The 22,962-nt window shown below is 36.5% G+C and overlaps 1 protein-coding gene across 2 annotated transcripts in view; it reads left to right on the forward strand.

The window, feature by feature from the left end:
* LOC148942198 (protein HID1) overlaps positions 1–22,962 on the forward strand; it is a 116,232-nt gene that overhangs the window by 28,961 nt on the left and 64,309 nt on the right. For both annotated transcript variants that reach the window (XM_089102864.1, XM_089102865.1), the window contains exons 3-6: positions 3,543–3,721; positions 6,791–6,844; positions 17,531–17,702; positions 20,468–20,694. In XM_089102864.1, coding sequence (XP_088958990.1) covers positions 3,543–3,721; positions 6,791–6,844; positions 17,531–17,702; positions 20,468–20,694 — 632 coding nt within the window. The remainder of the gene's footprint in view (positions 1–3,542; positions 3,722–6,790; positions 6,845–17,530; positions 17,703–20,467; positions 20,695–22,962) is intronic.

Raw genomic sequence — 22,962 nt, forward strand, 5'->3', positions numbered from 1 at the left:
ATTAGGATTAATCTAGCTTAACTTTTTGTGAAGTTTGTTAGAAGAGATAAGAAATCTCTTTTCAACACTTTATTCCCTGATGCTAGCCACCCTCTTGAACTAGAGTATGCTGTGTTTGATAAGGCCATAAAAAAGAGCGTCCGTGCTGATAAACGCCGTAGCCTTGAACAGAAAGCTCAGAAGGCTGAAGAAGCTGCTAGACGGGAGATTCTTGGTCAGTGTACCGCATCACCAATGAGGTAGTTGGAAAGCGTCCGAAGACAGATGCACCCGTCAAAGATGAGTTTCGACGACTTCTTAAAGTGATCGAAGCCTGGGTGACGCATTTCGAAAAACCGTTAAATAGACCACCATTTGCAGCTGATCCTCCAGATATACCAGACACACCATTTCTAAATCTAGCCGTCGATATTAAATTACCCTCTGGTGGGGAGATACTAAAGGCGGCTAAGAAGCTGAAGTCAGAAAAGTCCCCTGGGAAGACCGAATTGCGACTGAAATGATCAGTAGCTACATGCATAACTGTATAGACTACGTTTTTCTCTATAATTTAAAGAACAGAAGAAATTCCTAAGAATTGGACAAAAAATACTCTCGTCGAAATATTCAAAAAAGGCGAAGCTACAAAGTGCGAAAATTGGAAGGGTATCAGCCTTATATCAATACCTAGCAAACTATTGACGACTATACTCCTTAACAGAAGCCAACCAGCGTTGAACAAACATCTCCGAGAGGAGCAGCATGGATTCCGGCCAAACCGATCATGCGCCGATCTTGTATTTACTCTTAGAATGCTGCTAGAAGAAGCGAATGAATGGCACAATAAGCTGTACTTGGTCTTAATAGACTTCGAGTGAGCTTTTGACTCGGTAGGTTGCCAAACGCTTTGGAAGGTTCTCCAATACTACGGTATACCTGATAAGCTCATTCGAATCATTGGAGCCTTCTACAAAGACACAGAATGCTACGTGAAGGTAAGTAACGGGTTTACCCGTTACTTTCGCATCATGACAGGGGTGAAACAAGGTTGTGTGCTATCACCACTCCCATTTATCCCTATCATTGATTATATTTTCCGGACTTGCGACGGACATGGGATCCAATTGGATAATAAGAGACTCGAAGATGTTGATTTCACTGACGATATCAGCCTCCTATGGTTCTGCAAACAAAAGCTCCAGCATTACCTTAACCAATTTAGAGACACTGCCGAACCTTTTGGCCTTAAGATAAATGCCAACAAAACAAAAAGTATGGCAAACACTGGATCTCCACTCTGCCTAAAATGCAATAACCAGACAATAGAACAAGTCATGGAGTTCAAGTTCTTTGGAAGCACCATCCACAATTCAGGATCGTGTCAGCGAGAAGTCAAGTTAAGTTTCGGCCAGGCTAATGCATCTTTCAGGAAACTGTCTCAAATTTGGCGCAGCCAGAAATACTCTCTCCGACTCAATCTACGGCTGTTCAACAGCAACATCCTCTCAACGCTTTGTTATGGTTTTGAAACTTGGCATATACACTGTAGATCAACAACTTGAAAAGAAACTCCTCGTGTTCGAAAACATGTGTTTAAGGCGCATTCTAAATATCCACTGGTCCCAAAAAGTAACAAACGCTACTATATGACGAAGCTATCTCCGCCACTGGTAACCAAAGGGATCAAATATAGGAAGTGGTGATACCTCGTTCATGTGGTCCGCTTGCCCGAAACTCGACTACCGAAGGTCGTCCTTTAGTGGCAGCCACGTGGTACCAGAAGAAGAGGACGACTCAAAAACATCCTGAGACGCAGCTACCAGGCTAAACTCACAAATCTCAATGCCTCATTCCAACATTAATGGAAAGATGTCTGGGCGGCCGAAGCTGTGAGAGATGACTGGCGACTCTTCTTGGATGCCCTAAAGTGCCTCTGGAGGCAAAGGAGGATCTAAGGTCTAAAGTAAGGTAAACTGCACTTTTTGGGTGTCTCCAATAACTGACAAGTACCTAATTCGTTTTATACAATTTGATGATAAACTGTCCTATAAATTTCTTAATGGTACGGATTTACACTTTTTATATGGCCTATACTTTTCCGGCATTTCAAAATTATCCTCTCTCTTGAAATTATGTCATTATAAGCTAAGGAAGCCCCAAAAACTATTTAAACTGGAGGGCTGGGGTAGATTAATGCCATTGTCGTCGGTTTATTAGCTGAGTTTCTGCTCTTCTTATTTTAATTCTGGGTCAATGCAGACTTTATCAGATAAAGGCAAACAATATTAAGCCAAGTAAAAACAGTAATGACAGATCTTATCAGGCATTCATTAATGCCAGATTGAGGAGTTACGGTAGGCACGTACGCAGAAGAGGGGACTATCCAACGAGGCCCCCTCTAAGCATTGTTAATTTTCTAGGCGCTTCTTATTTGAATTATAAAATTATTTTTATTACTATTGCACCTGTTCGAAAGTGATTCTTTTGTACATGCCTGATATCCCTGTAATTTATTCAATTTGTGTCCTTATTCTAGGCAATAAACTTGAAAAAGAGGTAACAAATTTAATATACCAGAGCCATGGTCGTATCCTGGATTTTTTTTTGGGGGGGGGAGGGGGGGGGGGTTCAAGCCCTCTATCCCCCTGGATACGGCCTTGACCAGAGCTACTAGTAAAATCAATGGTTTGTTAAAGGTTGATTGTAGTTAATTGAACATTCGCAGATTAAAAACAAATCACTTTCTGTTTAATATCTTTAAGTTGCGTAAATAATAGAATTGTGTCATTTCATCGTTTCAGTTGTCCTAGATTTAAGCAGTGCGGCAGTTTCTAGCTTTTAAAGGTGAAACACAAATGGACGCAAACAGACTGAGCTGTAAGTTAAGCTTGAGCCACTGGTACGAGTTTCAGGAGGAGGAATCTTTATCCATTTCAATGTCGAGTTTTAGATTTTTCAAATAGGGGCTTGATGGTACATGCTTTCATTGTTGTTGTTTTTTTAAACTAATACTGTAATTTTAAGTATATTTTACTAAAATTAGCCGTTTGCTTACATTTGTTTTATCTAAGTCTATTTACATTATTCTAGTGTTCTACATATTTATCACCCAATAAACACCCTAATTAATCCATATCTGGACTGTAACATCTAGTACTTGAAATATTTTTGAAATGTTTATATCAGTTATGTTTATTGTTTTATTAATTTTTTGTTCTTGTAGCATCTTTTTCATCAAATGCTCTTATAGGACTAGTTGTAAAAAGGGCCTTCAACTCCTTCTTCGGCCGATGAGGTTAATAAATTCCTTATCTCCCTATCTAACTTCGCTTACACAATCTTTGTCTTTCACTTATTATAAACTTTTTGTTTAAAAATTAATTTTTTAAAACTGAATCTGGACCATAGGAAAGTATTCTTATTTGCTGTTTTTTTTTTATTCTCAAAGCATCTTTCCTTAGTAAATGATAATAAGGTAGGGTTAACTGGTAAATTTTTTAAAACAGGTAATTGATAGTTTAAACCAATATCAAATGGATTGTAATGAACTTACTTTTTTCTAGTATTGAACTGTCTAAGAACATTAACAAGGCTACTTCCATATATTTTTGAAGATCCAGATTGGAGAGGTTTTTTTTGGTCCACGTTACCAAAGGAGGCTTCAAGTATGAGAAACACCAAAAGTGGTGTTGATGGCACCGATACTTCTCCACTAGCACCAGCTCTTTTTAACGCTCTTTGCGTAAGTTACGTTTTTTTGTGCTAAGTAATTTTTTCTTAAGAGGGTGAAAGAACATAATTAAGTTTAATATTCAAATATTTTGAACGCTCGTTTTTTCCCCAAAGGCATATCTCATGCTCTTTTCATTTCTTGTTGACAGGTGAAAATGACTCATTGTATGGACCTGTTTCCATTAATTTTGTTTCAGAGGCAAATTTACTCGCAGGAGGTAGGAATGGCCGTCCATGAATAAGAAAAGGACAAACATCCTTCATAACCATTTTTGGCACGTAGGACGTCGACTCGACCTTTCAGCGCATACCGTGCATGACTAATCGAAAAAAAAAAATCCAGCCTCTCTAGCTAAATCACTACCTAAAATAGTTGTATTCATACCAAAGGAAGCGACATTATGCAGCTATTTTTTTTCTATAATTTTTGGCTATATATGATTCACAGTGTTATATTTTCCATTCATATTTTACTATATTATTACGTTATGATTATATAGGCCTAGTACATTTTTATTTTATTATATATATTAATAACTATAATTTTGCATATTCTTCTTTCTTAATATAGTAAAAGAAATTTCCCGTGGAAAGCTTCAAAAGCTTCTTTTTTTACTCCTACAAAATTGTAAAATTCTGAACTTGGTTTGGAGCATAATCTCCATAATCCGTAGGCTAATCAAATTTAATCTACGGAAATCATCACCATGGTACTTTTTTCTCTATTTTTTTTTTTTTTTTTTTTTTTTTTTTTTGTATACGAATTTTATTGAATTTGAGATTCAGTACAAGAGCATTGAAAACTGATAAGAGAGGGAACTCAAATTTTTGGTAAAAGAGGGAAGACCAGTGTCATTTAACGTTATCCAGCGGAATTATTAAATTAAACACAAGGATCTAAAAGAATTTCTGTGTCATAATTCCCTTTTTCTATACATTAGACTGAAAATAAAATAATCTTTTTTCTTTTTTTTGCACGATGCCATTGTGTGCGTTCTTTAAAGCAGACTCTGTTCTGTATACTAATTTAGTCCTAAACATTCTATAATTAGGAAGGAATAATTTTAAAAAATGAGAGAATCGACCAAGTTTTCAACTGTTTTAGGTTACAGTTTTAGTGCTTCACCTTAAAGTTGACTTTTAATAAATTAAAATTTAGCTTGTTTTCAATATTTTTTGCTCTGTTGGATGACATGACATTTTCATTAGTGCTAGTAGTTCCCTATAATCCCTTGTTTATTCACTGAACAATGTAACTACACCCTGGCTTTTTATTCTGGCTTTATTCTGGCTGGATTTATTCTGGCTTTTTTCCTTGTCTGTTTTCGTATTCAAGGTTTGTTTTTACGGAAAACTTTAAACACACTGTTCTGCACTCTTGCAAAGCAATGAAAATGTTTGCAATGCTCTTTATTTTTCGGCAATGATGTAAGGTAGCAAATTGAATATAATTGTAGGGATGAGCAAAACTTGTTGAAGTGTTAGGAAATTATAATAGCCAGGACCAAGGCCGTATCCAGGGGGAGGGGTAGGGGGTTTGTCCGACCCGTAAAAAACGTATCAAAAATGAATATAAACATAATTTTGATGCGTTTTTTAAGTATTTTTTATCCCCCCCCCCCCCCGAAAAGAAAATCCTGGATACGGCCCTGGCCAGGACCAGGGTTTTACAGTTCAGACGGTCAGACAGCTAATTAATCCTTTGATGGTCCAAATTATTTGAGCATTGATATTAAATTTGGCAACAATGCCGTAAAGTCTGGTAAATCAAATACTGACTATGTAAAGAAATTCGGCCATATTCTAAAATTCGGAGAAAAAGTTATCACTTTTATTAATATATGTATTTTTTTCTGTCCCCAGCTCTCTCATGAGCTCATGTCGACTGTTTTGATATTTCTGACTCCTCTTTTATACTACTTATCCCATTATGCGTTACTCCCTTATCATAAAACTAATGGTCTTTTGTCAAATTGGAAAAAACATAATGTGCAGTTACAAGTAGCAGACCCTGTCTTTTGTATTAAAAAAACAAAAAAATGACAAAAAAACTGCAGCACATGTATTTTTTTGGGGATCGGAGGAAAATTGTTTGGGGTTGGAGAGATTTTTTTTTTATATAATAATCAGGAGAGCCTTTCCGGCCTTCCCTGTGCATGTTCCGACAAGTAGAGAGGCGTATATAAAGTATAAAAATTTAAAGCTTCTTTGCCCTCTTCCTCAAGAAAATTTTCCCTGGAAGTTTCAATTCAATTCTCAGCGTTGAGACAAAACAGGGCTGATTTACCAAAAATACAACTTTGAAAATACCCAATTACGAAGGGAAAACACCCCCTTCTTCCAACCCCCTCCCTCGGCCTTGAATTGAATTCTTTATCCATCTGCATCTGCTGTTTTGTCTAATATCGATTTTTACTCCACAAGTGCAATTTTTATCAAAAAAGAATGTAGTTTTACTATTTGTAAAAAAAAACCTCTCAAGTGTGGATTTAGAATATACGGTCTTATTGGTAAGAGTTATATGAGGCTCAAGCTCTACCAATTTATATAGTAATGATTGTTAGTTGATTTTACAACTTTGTTGCAATTTGCATTTTAAAATAAGTAGGTTTCTCTGGAGTAGCCATTATGGATATAGCCATTATCGAGGCTGATCTTTTCTATATTTTTTTTTCTATATTTCAATGGTGATTACCGAACACTACCGAATTTACTAAAAATAAAAGCTCAGCTGCATGCAACGCTGTTTTGACAAGCAAAAGAATTCGAACATTTTGATTTGTGCCTCAGTCCGTTGTGCCATTTGATCTTCTATTCTAGTGTCGTTTAAATGGTTTATTTTGCTTGTTGATATAGCCCTTGTTGATGTAGCCCTTTCTTGTTGATATAGCCCTTTTAGGTGGTTCTATTTAAGTGTATTTTTGTAATTTTTCGTGGTGAGCCTACTTTTAAATACTTTGTGCTGTGCTGGTGCATATTTTCAAAAAAAGAAAGAAAGATCGATTTTGTTTTTTCGTTTGCGTAACTTTGCTAGCAGTTGCTGATAAGACAGTATAAATATTTTGTTTCTTTTTTTTAGGACTTGTTATTCTGTCCAGATTTCACGGTTGTAGCAACTAAAAGAGGTGGACCGGTAAGTAGTAATGTTGTGAAGTAATGTCTAATTTATACTGTTGGCATGATACGGTAGAAACAGAAACATTTTTTTTGTGGTTTTCTTTCTTTTTTTAATTAACTATTTTGGTATTATTTTGTCTTTTTTTTGGGGGGGGGGTGGGTGGGGGGCGGGGCCCTTTTATTGTTTTTGTCTGGTGTTGAAATGAAATGCCGAAAAGTTGAATTTTAAGATACAGCTTAGAATTTTTCAGGAGTTGGGGGCTTAAGGAGAAATCTTTTACTTTAGAGGATTCCTCTACCTTCCCTTCTATACAAGTAATCTTTCAACGAATCAACTAAAAAAAGTGTTTTGATGAAAGTACAGAGTGAAATTGAAACTTAAAATGAACAAAGATTACTGCTTCGTGGCTTATGTAATATATTGTGGAAAAAAATTCGAACAAATTGGCTTTTGATATTTCCCTTCATGTGTAGAACTGAAAAACTAGCGCTTTACTGAAAACACAAAATCGACACAACAGTACAGGAATAGAAACAGGAATTATTATTTGTAGAAACTTAGTTGTCAGTAAAGTACCAGTTTTCCAGAATTCTCCAAATATAGGGAAATATTACGAGCCGTTTTGTTTAAAAAAGTTGTTCAAGGAAGTTTTTTCTGAAATAAGAAGGGTTACTGCTCAGTCGGCACTCATTCTTAACATTAATCTAACATGATTCCTTAAGATAAAGGGAAGCTAGCGCACAAATTCCCCTGGATTTATTTGAACGAATTCTTACGAAAAACACCTCCTTCCACTCCCCATAAATTTCGGTAAGCAAATTATTCTACGGATTGTTTTGGATACCCGTCTGACTGACCTCATTTCAAACAGTAAGCTGTACGAAAAATATGATTCAATACCGCTTTATAGGACTAAAATGGGAGAAAGGTTGAGATGGTTAGGACATATTCTGCAGATGAAGATTGGCAGATTGCCAAAGATCGTCCTTGTCAGCCAATCATCTAGGGCCAAACAAAAACCAAGTCGTCCCCGAATGGAGTGGGACGAGGTCTTTGGACACGATATAAGGGGAATTGGAACTTTGTTTGAGGATGTAAAGAGGGAGGCTTTGAATAGATTGGGATGGATGAGGAGCATATGTAGCTCTGTTGGCCTCAGGTAGGCTGGTGCTGCGGTGAGATGTTAGTAGGAGCAGTGGTATTAGTGCAATATCAATAAGGAAGTGAGTTGCGTTCTATTACTGATTGGCAATCATCATCTTCATTAAGAGCTAAATAAGAGGTAAGAATATGGTGTTTATAGCAGCAGATGTAAGTGTACCTAAATGTGGCGCAGACGGATGAACATGAAAGAAAAAAAAATAGGCAAATATGCTAAAATTTATTTTTAGAGAAACTGCTTGAGGATAAACGGATAAGGTTTATATTCGAAAATTTTTGGGGTAGCTCTGTAGAATTTCTAATTTTATAATGTTAAAGCAATACGGAAACCAACTTGATTTTTTCAAGTAGGCTTTTATTTGGTACTTACGCATTATGCGGACGCCACGAAAGAAGTCAAGTTTGGTTAATGCTAATGAAATAAAATAAAATAGAATGAATATATAATAGTTTAGAAACAAATTTGGGCTATATATTTGCACATTTGGGGGGGGGGTGGTGGTGGTGGTAAGGCGTATCATATATCAAATACGTAACCTAACCTAGGTACCTTCCCCCCCCCACTTAAACCCCAAAAAACAATCGTTTAAATATTGTTAAATCCATGAGAAACAACGTTTTGCAATCAATTTAGGTCTTGCACATAGCCGTTTGACGGGTTTTGTCGGGTGACTGTAGCATTTCCCGTTCGAAATTCCACATACAGTATATAGCGGTGCCCGCATAATGCATAAGTACCCTTTATTTTTACATGTTGGCACTTTGAAGTTTATCATTTTTCACACAAAAGAACATGCACCATAATATGGAAAAGTAATATAAATTCTTGTTAACCGTTGACTGCCACCTACGAGATAACTCGTAGATTGCGTTTTGTTCTAGGACGCCAACTACGAGTTATCTTGTAGTTGTTTTTCTAGCCATTTTGTGCAGCTGCGGTTATACTCGGAATATATCAGTGTTAATATCAATAGATGGCTTCTGGGAAAAGAACAAAAATTAATGCTGGCTTGTATGAACAGAAAATTTATTACAAAAAGTATAATTACAAATAGTTTAAAATTTAAGATATAAAATTATTTTTATTGCTTGTGGAACTTCTTGAAAAAATCTTCCACACAAAGGGCTGGCTTATCTAAACAAATCGGAAAAAAATAACGTGTTTCTCTACGTTTTTTTTTCTTGTGTGCATACACGACATGGCTTCGTTGGACGCTTTTTTTTTTCTGTAGGTAGTAGACTTTCTAAATAATGGAGCTTTTGCAACCTGATTTTCTTTAAAGATGTTTTATTTTCTTCTCCAATTAAGGCAATGACGAACTCTTCTCTGAATTTGATTAATTTTATTTTTGAAGAAGTTATTTTTTGAAAAATTTTGTGAGCATTGTGTATATATATCTCTATAATATGAAGAGGAACCTTTTTGGGCCATCTAATAGTCTTTCTAAGGGAAGAGTAGTATGAAAGCATTATGAAAGCAATCGTCATTTTTGGACAGATTTCTGAAAATTGCCATGGCAGTCAACGAGTTAATTACCAAAATCTATCAAGGAGGCACACTTGTGCCTCTATAAAAAGGCGACCCACCACAATGTTAAGCGATTTCTGGTCCTAGCGGTTGCAGAGAGACAGCGGTGATCGCATTTTTTAGCTCAAGCTCCAACTAAGAAACTTGCAAAATTTCACCCCCCTCCGACTTTATAGCCATGGGTAAAAGTGGGCTAGAAGTGTTGGCCCTCTGATCACAGCCCCCCTTTAAAATTGTTTAATTGGGCTGAAATTTGAACGTTGAGCATTCTTCTAAGTCCGGAGTGTATTCTTGAAATTTCAGCTCATTCCAATCACTCCTTCCCTGTTTTCCAAAAAACAAATATAGCCACACAATGTTCATTACTCTTTTTTTTTATCAGCCACGCCTACAGGCCACAGTTGGCAACGGATCCGGCTGAATGAAGACTCATTCGAAGCGGAATTCGACCTGTTAGGGCTTTTTGATATTTTCAGACCGAAAAAATTATCCCCCGAATTTACATTTACGAAAAACCTCGTTTTCCTATAAGAGCCCATGTTAATTTTTCCCACCACAGCCCCCCTTGAACGTTGTCCGATCGGGCTGAAATTGAGAGGATAAGCTTTCCTGAGGACTGGGAGCTTATCCTCAAAATTTCAGCTCAATCCGATGCTTCCTTCCGTATTTTCCAAAAACCTAATATCATGTTTTATGGGGATTTGCTTACGTCAAAAATAGATACCGGAAACTAAAAAAATCTTTCCGTAATTGTCTCTGTGGTACAATGGTCGCTGTTCCTGACTGTCAGGCGGAAGATCCGGGTTCGATTCCCCATCAGAAAAGTTTTTTTATATATTGAATTTAAAGTTTAAAAAATAAACTCAGTTTCTTTTTTAAATCCAATCTATTAAATCCTTCGGCTCAACAGGCGTCCCCAGAAGAATATCACAGTCGGCCTTCCGGTTGCAGGTAAGTCTCTACTGCTTTGATAACATGTCGTACAACCGCATGCTCGAAGAAAAGTTGAAAAAAGAAAATCTTACTGTGCATTTGATTTGATTATTCAGGAATTAAAAGCCTTAACACAAGTATCTTCAAGAGCGGGGGGTTTGGGGGGCGGCAGCCCCACAACTTTAACTTCTGACACGATAATCTAACAGTTAGTCAAGCAATAATAAGTAATAAACTGTACAAAACCGTGCAGAAATTATTTGAAAAAACTACGTTTTCTAAAGAGTTAAAGAGGTTGAGTCACAAGTTCGAACCTTAAAACGTACAGGGATTAGGAGGTACAGTTGGGGGGCTGCCGCCCCCAAACCCCCGCTTCCGTATATAAAAGGGGCTGTGCCCTCCTCAACGCCTCGCTCTTTACACTAAAGTTTAACGTCCTCAAAACTCTTTTTTTTTAAACAATAAAAACTACAGCGTAAAGCGTGAGGTGCTGAGAAGGGCACAACCCCTTTTATATACAAAAGTGGGGGTTTGGGGGGGGGCAGCCCCCTCACTGTACCTCCTAATCCCTGTACGTTTTAAGGTTCGAACTTGTGACTCAGCCTCTTTAACTCTTTAGAAAATGTATTTTTTTTTCAAATAATTGGGATTAAAGTCTTCATACTAACATTAAAAAAAAGATAAACATGTAGTTTTTTGGAATGAAACTATTTTAATTAAAGTAGTGGCACTAAGGCAGTGTAGACTTTGTAATCAATTATTGAGTCTTTAAAAGACGTACTCGAGTGCCATAAAGACCTACCCAATTGCTTTTACGTCTAGAATTTGTAGTCTCGTCGATCTTGTCAAATATACGTTCTGTTGTATGCACAGACAATATTGAAAAACAACGCGAACATGTATTATTTGCCAAACGAAACAAGGTGACAATAGTGATAAAAGATGGTCATAGTGATAATATGATCATAGATGGGATCTTGTCACTCAGTGTGGTGACACACTGAGGCAACAGTGAGTGAAACGAGTTGAACATCGAAAATACGAAATTAGACCCACCCTAGTCGAGTGGCAGGTACTCTGGACTTGCTGTCCAATGTCCTTCGGCGGGGGGGGGGGGTCTTATCCTGATGTCATCAATCCCTTAGCGTCGGTGGAGGATATTTGGTGTGACTAGGCAAAATCTGGGGCCCTTACCGTTAAACAAAGTCCCACGAAACGTCTGAATTGCAGATACCATGTGAGGCGGAAAACGCTTGGTTCTACTGCACTCAAGGACAAGGAAATTACTATACAAATCCTACATTTATAGTAATTTCCTTGTCCTTGAGTGCAGTAGGACCAGGCGTTTGTCAAGGACAAGGAAATTACTATAAATGTAGGATTTGTATAGTAATTTCCTTGTCCTTGAGTGCAGTAGGACCAGGCGTTTGTCAAGGACAAGGAAATTACATTTATGATGATTGCACTATTGAAACGAAAATGCATTTTGAGGTATCAGTCTTAATAGTATTTTCTAGATGAGCTGGCTACCGGTAATACTAGGGTCTATATTCTATCAAACATTTATCATTTTCACCCTTACTTAACTGTTAATATCTTCATGCTGAAATGGTAAACAAAATCACCTCATTTGTTCTATGTAGCAGTGAAGTGATAGTCCTTTTAATTGAAAGTATAGCACTGCAGTCTCTTATGCATCTATAAAAATAGTAATCCTAATTGTATTTTTTTTAGTTCTACTGTTTTGAACAAAAATAATAACAGATAATTATTATTTGCGAAATCAGGCTTCTGGTTCATTTGTGATCAATAATGCTCAGCTATGTGTTATTATTTTTATTCCTTATTAAAGGTAATGCTAGGGTTTATGTTCTATGAAACAATTATCATTTTCACTCTTACTTAACTGTTAATATCTTCATGTTGAAATGGTTGAAAAAATTACCTCATTTGTTCTATGTAGCAGTGGAGTGATAGTCCTTTTAATTGAAAGTATAGCACTGCAGTCTTTTATGCATCTATAAAAATAGTAATCCTAATTGTATTTTTTTTAGTTCTGCTGTTTTGAACAAAAACAATAACAAATAATTATTATTTGCGAAATCAGGCTTCTGGTTCATTTGTAATCAATAATGCTCAGCTATGTGTTATTATTTTTGTTCCTTATTAAAGCAAAAAAATATTTCTAAAATAAATTGAAAATTCACTTTATTAAAAAAAAATATTCAATAAAGAAACTACATAGAATATTAAGCACTTGCTAGATGAAAGTGGAATTCCTGGAATTCTGTTTAGTTGATTCATTTGTTTAAATGAGTGATTAGTGTGAACCTGCAAAATATATCGAATGGGAGGGAATGAGCAAAGATTTTATTTTAAATAATGCATTTATTTCTGATATTTTAAAGTATTTGGTGGGGGAGCGGTATAACTTTTTTGTAATATTGTAGAATATTCGGGGGGGGGGGGTGTATCAATTTTCTATTGTCCTTCGACAACATTTGTAGAATATCCGAACTGAAAGAATAAGAAAACTATCAATTTTTATTGTTTTGGTTAATTTTAATTTAGCGTAGAAGGGACTATAAGGTTAGCTTTTTACTTATTATAAGCATAACTAGGATTAAGTTTGTTGTAATCCTCCCCTTTAAGGTGAAGCTGAGGACAAAGGATTAATGGCCCCTAATGAAAATTTGCTTCAAGACCACAACCAAAGTGAAAATTCCTATTTTATTCTTCCAGTAATCTATTCTTTTCTTCTTTTTGAGGTTTTTGCTTCCAGTGGAGTTTAAAAACTGAATGCGAATAAAAAAAGTTATCTTCAATTGAAAAGAAAGAACTCTTTTGAATTTAACATAAGTACAAAGAGACTCCAACCTTTTCTGTGGGGCACAACTTCGTTTACTTATTTATTTCTACTCCGAGCCGGACCATTTTCGCCTCTCCTGACATCTGAAATTTAGATATTACACGGGAATTTGTTTTATGGTAAGCTCCCTAGATTCACGGCAAAGTGGATTTAAGAATTATCAAAACGTTTGGAATCCTGTTGCTTCTAGTTAGTTATAATTCTAGTTGTTTTTCTGACAGGGTGATGCTTACTTTATTTGTCTTTTGAAAGATTTTAAAACGAACGACATAGAAGAAAGAAATTTCGAGGCATTTGATCCCCCCCCCCCTCTTTTACTCTAAATTCGAAATCTAAGTAAAAAGTTAAAAGACTTACATAAATGCAATGTTTGTCCTTCTATATTAGAGCTGCCACTGAGAATCCAGCAATATCCACTTACTAAAATCCCCCCCCCCCGAAAAAAAATCTCAATGTGTCAGTTAATAATAGTACATGTTCTTTTTTAGAATAATGTTTAATATATGTATACTCTCCCATGATCTTAAGCTCAGAACTGAAATTAAAGGTATCATAGGCAGCGCAATAGCGCTGCCTAAATGATGAACGATGTTGGCGCAATGTAGTATTTTTTTTTCTTGGTCTTAGACCAGGGCACTTCGTATCGAAGAAGTTACCGTAGGAATTCAAAAAAAGCTCATTCCATTAGAAATTGGAGTGTCTTAGGCCCTTTTTAATAGTCGAAAATGATTGAAAGGCAACTAACACCCCTTCCACACCCACCATTTCTCCAAACACATCCAATCAAAATTTTGAGATTTCCATTTTGTTCAGCGTAGTTGATTTCCTGATAGAAATTATGTTTTTGAGGAGGACACTCCCCCACAGTCCTCAGGGCAAGGGTTGTAAGTTATGCCCGGGGGGCATATTAGGTTTTTATAGAAAGCGTTGTCGAAGAAACTTCAAAAGGGGTTCATTCCATTGAAAACTAGATTAGCTAGTGCCATTCTGAATAGTTGAAAGTGATTGAAGAGCAACTGACCCCCCTTTCACGCCCACCTTTTCCTCACACACATCTAATCAAAATTTTGAGATAGCTATCTTGTTGCGTGTATTTGAAAGGTCTGGAAATTATGTCTTTGAGGATGACAAACCTCCCACAGCCCTTTTGCAAGGGGTACCTCGTTGGTTCACTCCTCTACATTAGTAACCGCTGGGATCTACTTGATAATTCGTTAAGTTATGCCCTGGAGGCATATAAGATTTTTATAGAAAGTGTTGTTGTAGAAACTTCAAAAAGGGCTCATTTGATTGGAAATTCAAAGGGCTAGTGCCCTTTTTAATGGTCAAAAGTGATTGGAAGGCAACTAACACCCCTTCCACGACCACCATTTATCCAAACACATCCAATCAAAATTTTGAGATAGCCATTTTGTTCAACTTAGTTGAAAGGTCTGGAAATTATGTCTTTGAGGATGACAACCCCCTCACAGCCCTCAGGTCAAGGGTTGTAAGTTATGCCCAGAGGCATATAAGGTTTTTATAAAAAGTATTTTCGCAGAAATTCAAAAAAGGGCTCATTCGACTAGAAACTGAAAGGATTTGTGCCCTTTTTGATAATAGAACCTAATTGGAGAGTAACACACCCCCTCTCACGCCGACCATTTCTCACGGGCTATCCAAACTAAATCTTTAGATAGTAATTTTTTTCAACGTAGTTGAAAGTTCTGGAAATTAGGTCTTTGAGGATGACAACCCCCCCCCCGACCAGCCCTCAGGGCAAGGGTTGTAAGTTATGCCCTGGGGGCATTTAATGTTTTTATAGATAATGATGTTTTAGAAACTTTAAAAAGGAATCATTCGATTGGAAATTGAAACGGCTAGTGCCCTTTTTAATAGTCGAAAGTTATTGGATGGAAAGTAACCCTACTCTCACGCCCCTATTTCCATAAACACATCCAATAAAAATTTTGAGATAGCCATTTTTTTCAACGTAGTTGAAAGGTCCGGAAACTATATCTGAGGATGACAACCCCCTAACAGCCCTCAGGTCAAGGATTGTAAGTTATGTCCTGGGGCATATAAGGTTTTTAAAGAAAGCGTTGTCGTAGAAACTTCAAAAAGGGTTCATTCGATTGGAAATTGAAAGGGCTAGTGCTTGTTTTGATAATCGGAAGTGATTGGAGGGCAACTAACCCCCCTCTCACGCCCAACATTTCCCCAAACACATCCAATAAAAATTTGGATATAATAATTTTCTTCAACATAATAAAAAATTCTTGAAATTTTATCCTTGTAGAAGACCCCCCCTCCCCCCCCCCCCCACCGCCAAGCCCTCAGGGCAAGGGTTGTAAGTTATGCCCTGGGGGCATTTAAGCGTTTTTATTGAAAGCGTTGCCGTCGAAACTTCAAAAGGGCTCATTCGATTGGAAATTGAAAGGGCTAGTGCCTTTTTTAATAGTTGAAAATGTTGAAAGTGCTCTCACGCCCACCATTTCCCCAAACACATCCAATCAAAATTTTGAGATATTCATTTTGTTTAACGTAGTTGAAAGTTCTGGAAATTAGGTCTTTGAGGACGCCTCGCTCTTTACGCTAAAGTTTGACTTTCTCACAACTATTTTTTTAAACAATAAAAACTTTAGCGTAAAGAGCGAGGCGTTGAGGAGGGCACAGCCTCTTTCATATACGGAATAATTTCTGTTCGTTTTAAGTTTTAATGTCGCTCCTTACTTTCAGTTTAAAGAAATTTTTTTTTATATTTAAAGGCTGCAAAAGGGGGGGTTTGGGGAGTTTTTCCCCCCCCAACTGTGCCTCCTAATCCCTGTACGTTTTCAGGTTCGACCTTGTAACTCAGCCTCTTTAACTCTTTAGAAAACGTCGTTTTTTTCAAATAATTTCTGCACATTTTTGTACAGTTTATTACTTATTATTGCTTGACTAACTGTTAGATGATCGTGTCAGGAGTTAAAGTGGGGGGCTGCCGCCCCCAAACCCCCCGCTCTTGAACATTCTTGTGTTAAGGCTTTTAATTCCTGAATACTCAAATCACGTCGTACAGGGTGCCTCCTAATCCCTGTACGTTTTAAGGTTCGAACTTGTGACTCAGCCTCTTTAACAGCCCCCCAACTGTGCCTCCTAATCCCTGTACGTTTTAAGGGTCGACCTTGTAACTCAGCCTCTTTAGCTCTTTAGAAAACGTAATTTTTTTCAATTAATTTAAAAAAGAAACTGAGTTTCTTTTCAAAGTATATAAAAAAGTTGCTCTGATGGTGACTCGAACCCAGGTTTTCCACCTGAAAGTCGGGAGTATCAGCCGCTGGACTGTACAAACACAATAGTGATTGTTGTTTAGCAAATTGAAGCTATTTTCGACGCAAGCAAATTCCCAAAAATCTTGATATGTGTTTTTTGGAAAACAGGGAAGGAGTGATCAGATTGAGCTGAAATTTCGAGGATAAGCTCCCAGGCCCCAGGAAAGCTTATCCTCTAAATTTCAGCCCGATCAGACAACGTTAAAGGGGGGGTGTGGTGGGAAAAATTAACATGGGCTATTATAGGAAAACGAGGTTTTTCGTAAATGTAAATTCGGGGGATAATTTTTTCGGTCTGAAAATATCAAAAGGCCCTAACAGGTCGAATTCTGCTTCGAATCAGTCCTCATTCAACCGGATCCGGTGCCAACTGTGGCCTGTAGGCGTGGCTAAGAAAAAAAAAAGAAATGAATTTTAAGTGGCTATATTTGGTTTTTTGAAAACAGGGAAGGAGTGATCGGATTGAGCTGAAATTTCGAGGATAAGCTCCCGGGCCCTAGGAAAGCTTAACTTCTAAATTTCAGCCCTATCGGACAACGTTAAAGGGGGGCTGTGGTGGGAGGGTCCAAACTTCTGGCCCAGTTTACCCCATGAAGATAAAGTCGGAGGAGGATGAAATTTTGCAAGTTTCTTAGTTTGAGCTTGGGCTACAAAATGCGATTACCGCCGTCTCTCTGCGACCTCTAGGACCTGAAATCGCTTAACATTGTGGTGGGTCGCCTCTTTATAGAGGCACAAGTGTGCCTCCTTGATTACGTTAAAAAACTCAGTAAAAAAACAAAAGTAATGGTAAAAAGAAGTATATTTTTTCTATACTTTGTGCATAATTTTTTTTTTAATCCACTGCCTTTCAAGAAATTTATAAATAATAGCCTTTCCAAGCAATGCTTATTTTGGTTGTATTTTATCTATTTCAGGATAAGCATGATGACCTACATAGTATTGACAGCTGTGAATTTATCTGGGAGGCAGGTGTTGGCTTTTCTCAAACGCCATCTCACGATCCAAGATTGGATAACAATCGAATGGAGATCCTCAAGTTGATCCTCACTTGCTTCAGTCAGGCTATGTACCAACCTCAGTCCAAAAGTGAGTAACTAGTATCTAAGAGGTGCGTGCAAGTAGGAATTAAAGTAATTAGTATTCCCTTGGCTAGTGAAAAAGACATATCTCACTGAACCGATTTTTTAGGAGAAACCGTATTTTTGGGAATCCTATTTTTGGGAAGCCGTCTGTCATGACTAGCCAACATATGTTGGAACAGAGGAGGTGCAAAGGGAGGCGTAGAGTAGTATCGTGTTAGTTCTTTGAGTACCAGATAAATTAAAGCTGCACTTGATAACATGATAAAGAAGGATAATGGTAAAAAAAATGATAAAAATGCTGATGGTAAAATTTTAGATGAAGCATGGTAATAAATAGTAAGTAAAGATCAAATCTTTCGCAATAGGAATCAACGCTCAAAAACTTAATTTTTATTATCATCATCTCGCTTTATTTTGATAAATATGTTTGCACTATGTATGTAATATGAATGTGGAAGGGGTGAGAGGCCCCCTCTTACTGATGAAATAGAAATGGAAATTTTACATTTTCCGGAATGTCATTTATGAAAAATGGTAGTTCTTGAGTATCTAAAGATTCTGATACAAAATTGAACTTTAACGTAAAGAGCGCGAATTTAACGGGTATAGTCCTCTCCCATATTTAGGAAAATCCTTTTGCATTGTGTAAAGAAAACACACAGATGTTAAACTTTGATATAAACAGTCAAGAGTTGAAGTTGGCAGGACCCCTCCCCACTCCCCGTCATAGACACAATAATAGTATATTAGAACGAGCATAAGTAATTAAAAAACGGGTATTTTTTAATGCAAGTAAAAAGCAATGTTAAAATTTAAACATGCAGAAATTATCCTATGATGATCCATATTAAATCGTAAAGTAATTAATTATCGGAAAATAGATTATAGCAGCGAATATTTATGCATGCCGGGCTCAGCACTCGACACAGATCGTTAACATGGATCAGGAACAGCTGTGGTCCTAATATTGAACCCTGGGGAACAGCACGTTTAAAGAGTACATCGTTCCCCGAGTCTTCTCCCATATAAATTCTGCTGTCCCTGAGATAAAATCTAAAGCAATCCAGAGTAACGCCTCATATTCCTTTGTGTTCCAGTTTGCCGAGAATAATTGAATGCTACATATTATCAAATGATTTTCTGATATCAAAAAGAACCGCTGCAGGTAGTAGGCCAGGATTCAGAGCTTTGTTTATCCATAAGGCCAACACTGTTAGTGTGTCTTGGGTGGAGTGCCCTGGTCTGAACCCAAACTGGTGATTAAAAGAAATCGTTTTCTCTCCAGAAATTGGAAAAGCTCCTGCTGCATAGATTTTCAAAAACTTTGGAAAATCTGACTAAACGCAAGTAAGTATGTAATTGTCTAATCAACTCGAGAACCTCTTTCATGCAGTGGAACTATTCTAGCTTTTTTTTTTAGAAGTTTTGAGAAAGTACTGTTTTGTAAGCATAAATTTATCAAGTAAGAGGCTCTATGATTGACGGGGCAACTGTTTCTTGCACATACGTGTGTATTCGGTCGAACGCAGAAGCCAAATTGCCTCTTAGATTTCGTATGATTTTCAGAATTTCATATGGAGAGGCAGGTGCGAGTGCCATTGACTTAGTACATGCCAGATCTAGGTATTTTTTAAACTCTTAACGGGATTTCTAACAGAATCTACTGTCTTATTACTCATCTCTGCAAAAGAAAGCCCCAAATTCATTTGAAAAGCTTTCCGGTCCCCGTTTACAATTAATTTCATTGGAAGCCTAGGTGGGGAGCTGCAGGGATGCAGTATGTAGTTAATAATTCTCTATATTTTCCTGCATGGCTTTTTGTTTTCAGCTATTTTCCCGTTAATGCAAAAACAATGACTCTAGAACAATGTGTTGAAAAGGTTTTTTTTTTTTTTTTGAAAGAAATCAACTTATGGGTTTTCAGGGATAGCATCCCTTGGAAGACCAAAATGCAGTATCTTGTAAAGCTGTTCACCGAGTTCTTAGTGCGGAGTGTCTCCATTGGTAGTAATCCGATCATGACGCGTTCTTGCGTGTTCGCCATATTGGCTTGCGAAATGATGGCACAAGTAGAAATTGCTCGTTGGATAGAGGCTAATAGATATACTTGTTGAACACCGCTGTTGAAGCCACATCAAACCTCACTGAGAAGTTGTTGTGGTTTCTTTTTTTCATTGCTGTTAGTTTAATGAAAATACTTTTCCACAAAAGGAGTTTTTCAAACAAAAAGTAAATAACTATATTAGACCTGCCTATTTTCGTACCATTTTTCTTCTTTATTTTTTTGTATAAAAGAATAAAGCCTTTTCTATTAAGATTAAAGTCGATTCCCTATTCGACTGCTCTTCTTGATCTAAAAGTGTATTTTAAAGAACCACTCCTTTGAAAAATGTGCATAGTAACTAAGAAATTTATTTTCCAATATTTTTATAGATATGCTTGTTAGTACTATTTTATCATCCAAGTAGAGTAGTAAAATTAAAAGAGTTTGGCTGAAAGAGTCTAACTACTAATTACTTAGTTAATTAATTTACTAATTACTAAATTAAAAGAGTCATTCTAAACTTCTTTTGTTCTCATTTTAGACGGTCGAGCATTTAATACTTTTAACGTTTGTCCGTTTGCGAAGTTGTCATGCTAGTTCTTTGCTTCATTTTCTTGGCTATTTATTCTCTATACTTCCATATTGTAAATTTTTTTTTACTATTGTTCCTAAATTTCCCAGTTTTCCTAATTAATAATTTTCCTTTACGTTACAATTTATTTCAGACAATTTTTCCACCAATAAATGGGTTCAGCACTTAACATCTTCAGAAAACCGTCATGCCTTACCGCTGTTTACCTCACTGCTGAACGTAGTATGTGCTTATGACCCTGTTGGATATGGTGTTCCCTACAACCATTTAATGTTTGCTGATTCAAGAGAGCCTCTTGTTGAAGTTTCTCTTCAAGTACTTATTGTTGCTTTGGATGCTGAAACGAGAGCTGATGCTGAGGTAGGTGAATCTCTACACAACTCAAACAATTTCATAATTTCTTAGACAGCACTGCCTTTTTATTTACAGTTGAAACCCAAATATACTAAATTCTTAATGTCAGTTTTCTTTTTGAATCTCTTTCTTCTTTTTTTGTATAGTGTTTGGTTTTTTTCGTAGTTATTTCGTATTTTATTTATTTCTTATTTTCGTATTTAAGATAGATTTCTGTTGTTGCTTATTCGTTGATAGCTACTTCTGAAAATGCAGCCAAAATTTTAGACTTTTCTGAAGTAAAGTGTTTTATAAAAAAGAAGTTTTTTTATATTGTCGTTTCAATTGTCAAACAGTTTCAATTGTCAATCTTTCATACCTGCAAATAGTTTTGGGTGAATTCCATGGCTTTCGATTATATAAGTGCTTTACCTTCGGTATTCAATACACCAAAATATTCAAATGGAAATTTAAAAGCCTTTTTCATCTCTATTATGGTCTTTATATTGGTTAAATTTACCTGGACATTAGGGAACGAGTATGTTATTCCATATTTTTGTTTTTATTTTTGAGTAACTTGAACTGAATCAGCTTACATCAACTTAAATTATATATAAAAAAGGGGTCACCTAAGTGTTGATCTTCTTGAATTTAGTATGCAAAACTAAATTAAAAAAAAAACAAAAAAAAAACAATAGAGTTTGTTTGTTAGAAAATTTTGAATTCCTAAATTTCGAAAATATGACAAATTTTTTAATATTTAACGAAAGATTTTGTATAATAGGCTTTTCAATTCAGCGTACATGCACGTTCTATTAGAATCACATATTTCAGTTTTTGAACCAAAAAAAAAGTTCAATCTTACCCCATTATCTCGCAAAAATTGTGCCATTCAGCAAAATCAGGTATTGCAAATAAGCATTAAAACAATAGCAATTGTATGGACAATCATAGTTATAATTGTCCAGAATAGTTTTTCATCTTCCTAAAACAGTTGTCTCTTAAGCTCTATCGATTATAAAAAAAATCTTTTGAATTGTGTGTAATGTGTATATTGTATTTAACGGCAGTTTAACCTGGCACACTCCAAGGAGGAGGGGCATGGTCCCCAAAAAATTTCTTAGTTTTGAAGATTTTGCCGTAATTTTTTGTAATGTCTGTGTAATATCTCTGATTTTGCTAATTCGGCGTCAGCCCTCCCCATTAGGGGTCGGCGCCGTTTCTGTTTTTTTTTTCTACCGTTTTCTGTTCTGTTTTTTTTTTTGGGAAAACGGAAAAAACAGAAAAAAGGTAGCCGTTTTTTTAGTACCGTTCCTGTTTCTGTTTCGTTTTTTTTCTGGCCGTTTTTGCCGTTTCTGTTATTTTTTATACCCGTTTTTCTTCATTTTTCGTGTTTTGATTACGAATAGCACCATAGCGCAGTCTAGCGACTTTTATTGGATTAGCGATACTTGCCATCTATCGAAAAGTGCTGTCTTTATGTCTTCCGAAGAAATGATTTGCTATTGAAGAAAACATTCGCCATAGTAAAAATTAATCTAAAGCAGTCTACTTGGATTTACACTTTTGGTTAGTCTTGGTAAGTAGATGGTTACCTGGTAGGGTAAAGGCGCAGGTTAGCTACCCCAGTAGCGTAGGGTGCAGAAGCCCTGCAAATAGAACCAGAATATACACTAAGAAGTGATTTGTTTACATCCAGCTTCTACTGAACCCTATCTGAGCAAATTTACAGCCCAATGGACTGAATAATATACAGTAAGTAATAAGTTGTTTTTATCAGGGGTTGCTAAACTGCACCTTCACCCAGATTAGTTCCCCCTGTAGTGTAGGGCACAGAGGCCCTACCAACAGAACCAGAATATACAGGGTGAGTTCCAACCATTTAATTTTCACTACCCTAGTAAGCCCTGTAGCACTAGCAGAAGCGGAACTACAGAAAATCTTTGATATCCAATGGTCAGATATAGGAGCTACTCAACGAATCTTGCTGATTTTGCCTCTGCTAGTGCTGCAGGGCTTACTAGGCTTACGAAAAGTAAAAGTTTGGAACCCAGCCATAGTAAGAGATTTGTTTTTATCCTGTTTCTACTGGACAGTATATGTGCAACTTTACAGCCCAATGGACTGAATACTATACAGAAAGAAATAAGTTGTTTTATCAGGGGGAACTAATCTGCACCTTTAACCCTGGTTTCTCACATCAACATAATTGAATTAGTTGATTGAAATTTATAATCAAGTGACTGTTAAACAAAGGAGTAGGCTGAACATGTTGATGATCTACCCTTCAGCATG

This window comes from Artemia sp. Qi Xiang Cuo, chromosome 17 (assembly GCF_049724085.1).
Source record: "Artemia sp. Qi Xiang Cuo chromosome 17, ASM4972408v1, whole genome shotgun sequence".
Taxonomy (NCBI): Eukaryota; Metazoa; Arthropoda; class Branchiopoda; order Anostraca; family Artemiidae; genus Artemia; species Artemia sp. Qi Xiang Cuo.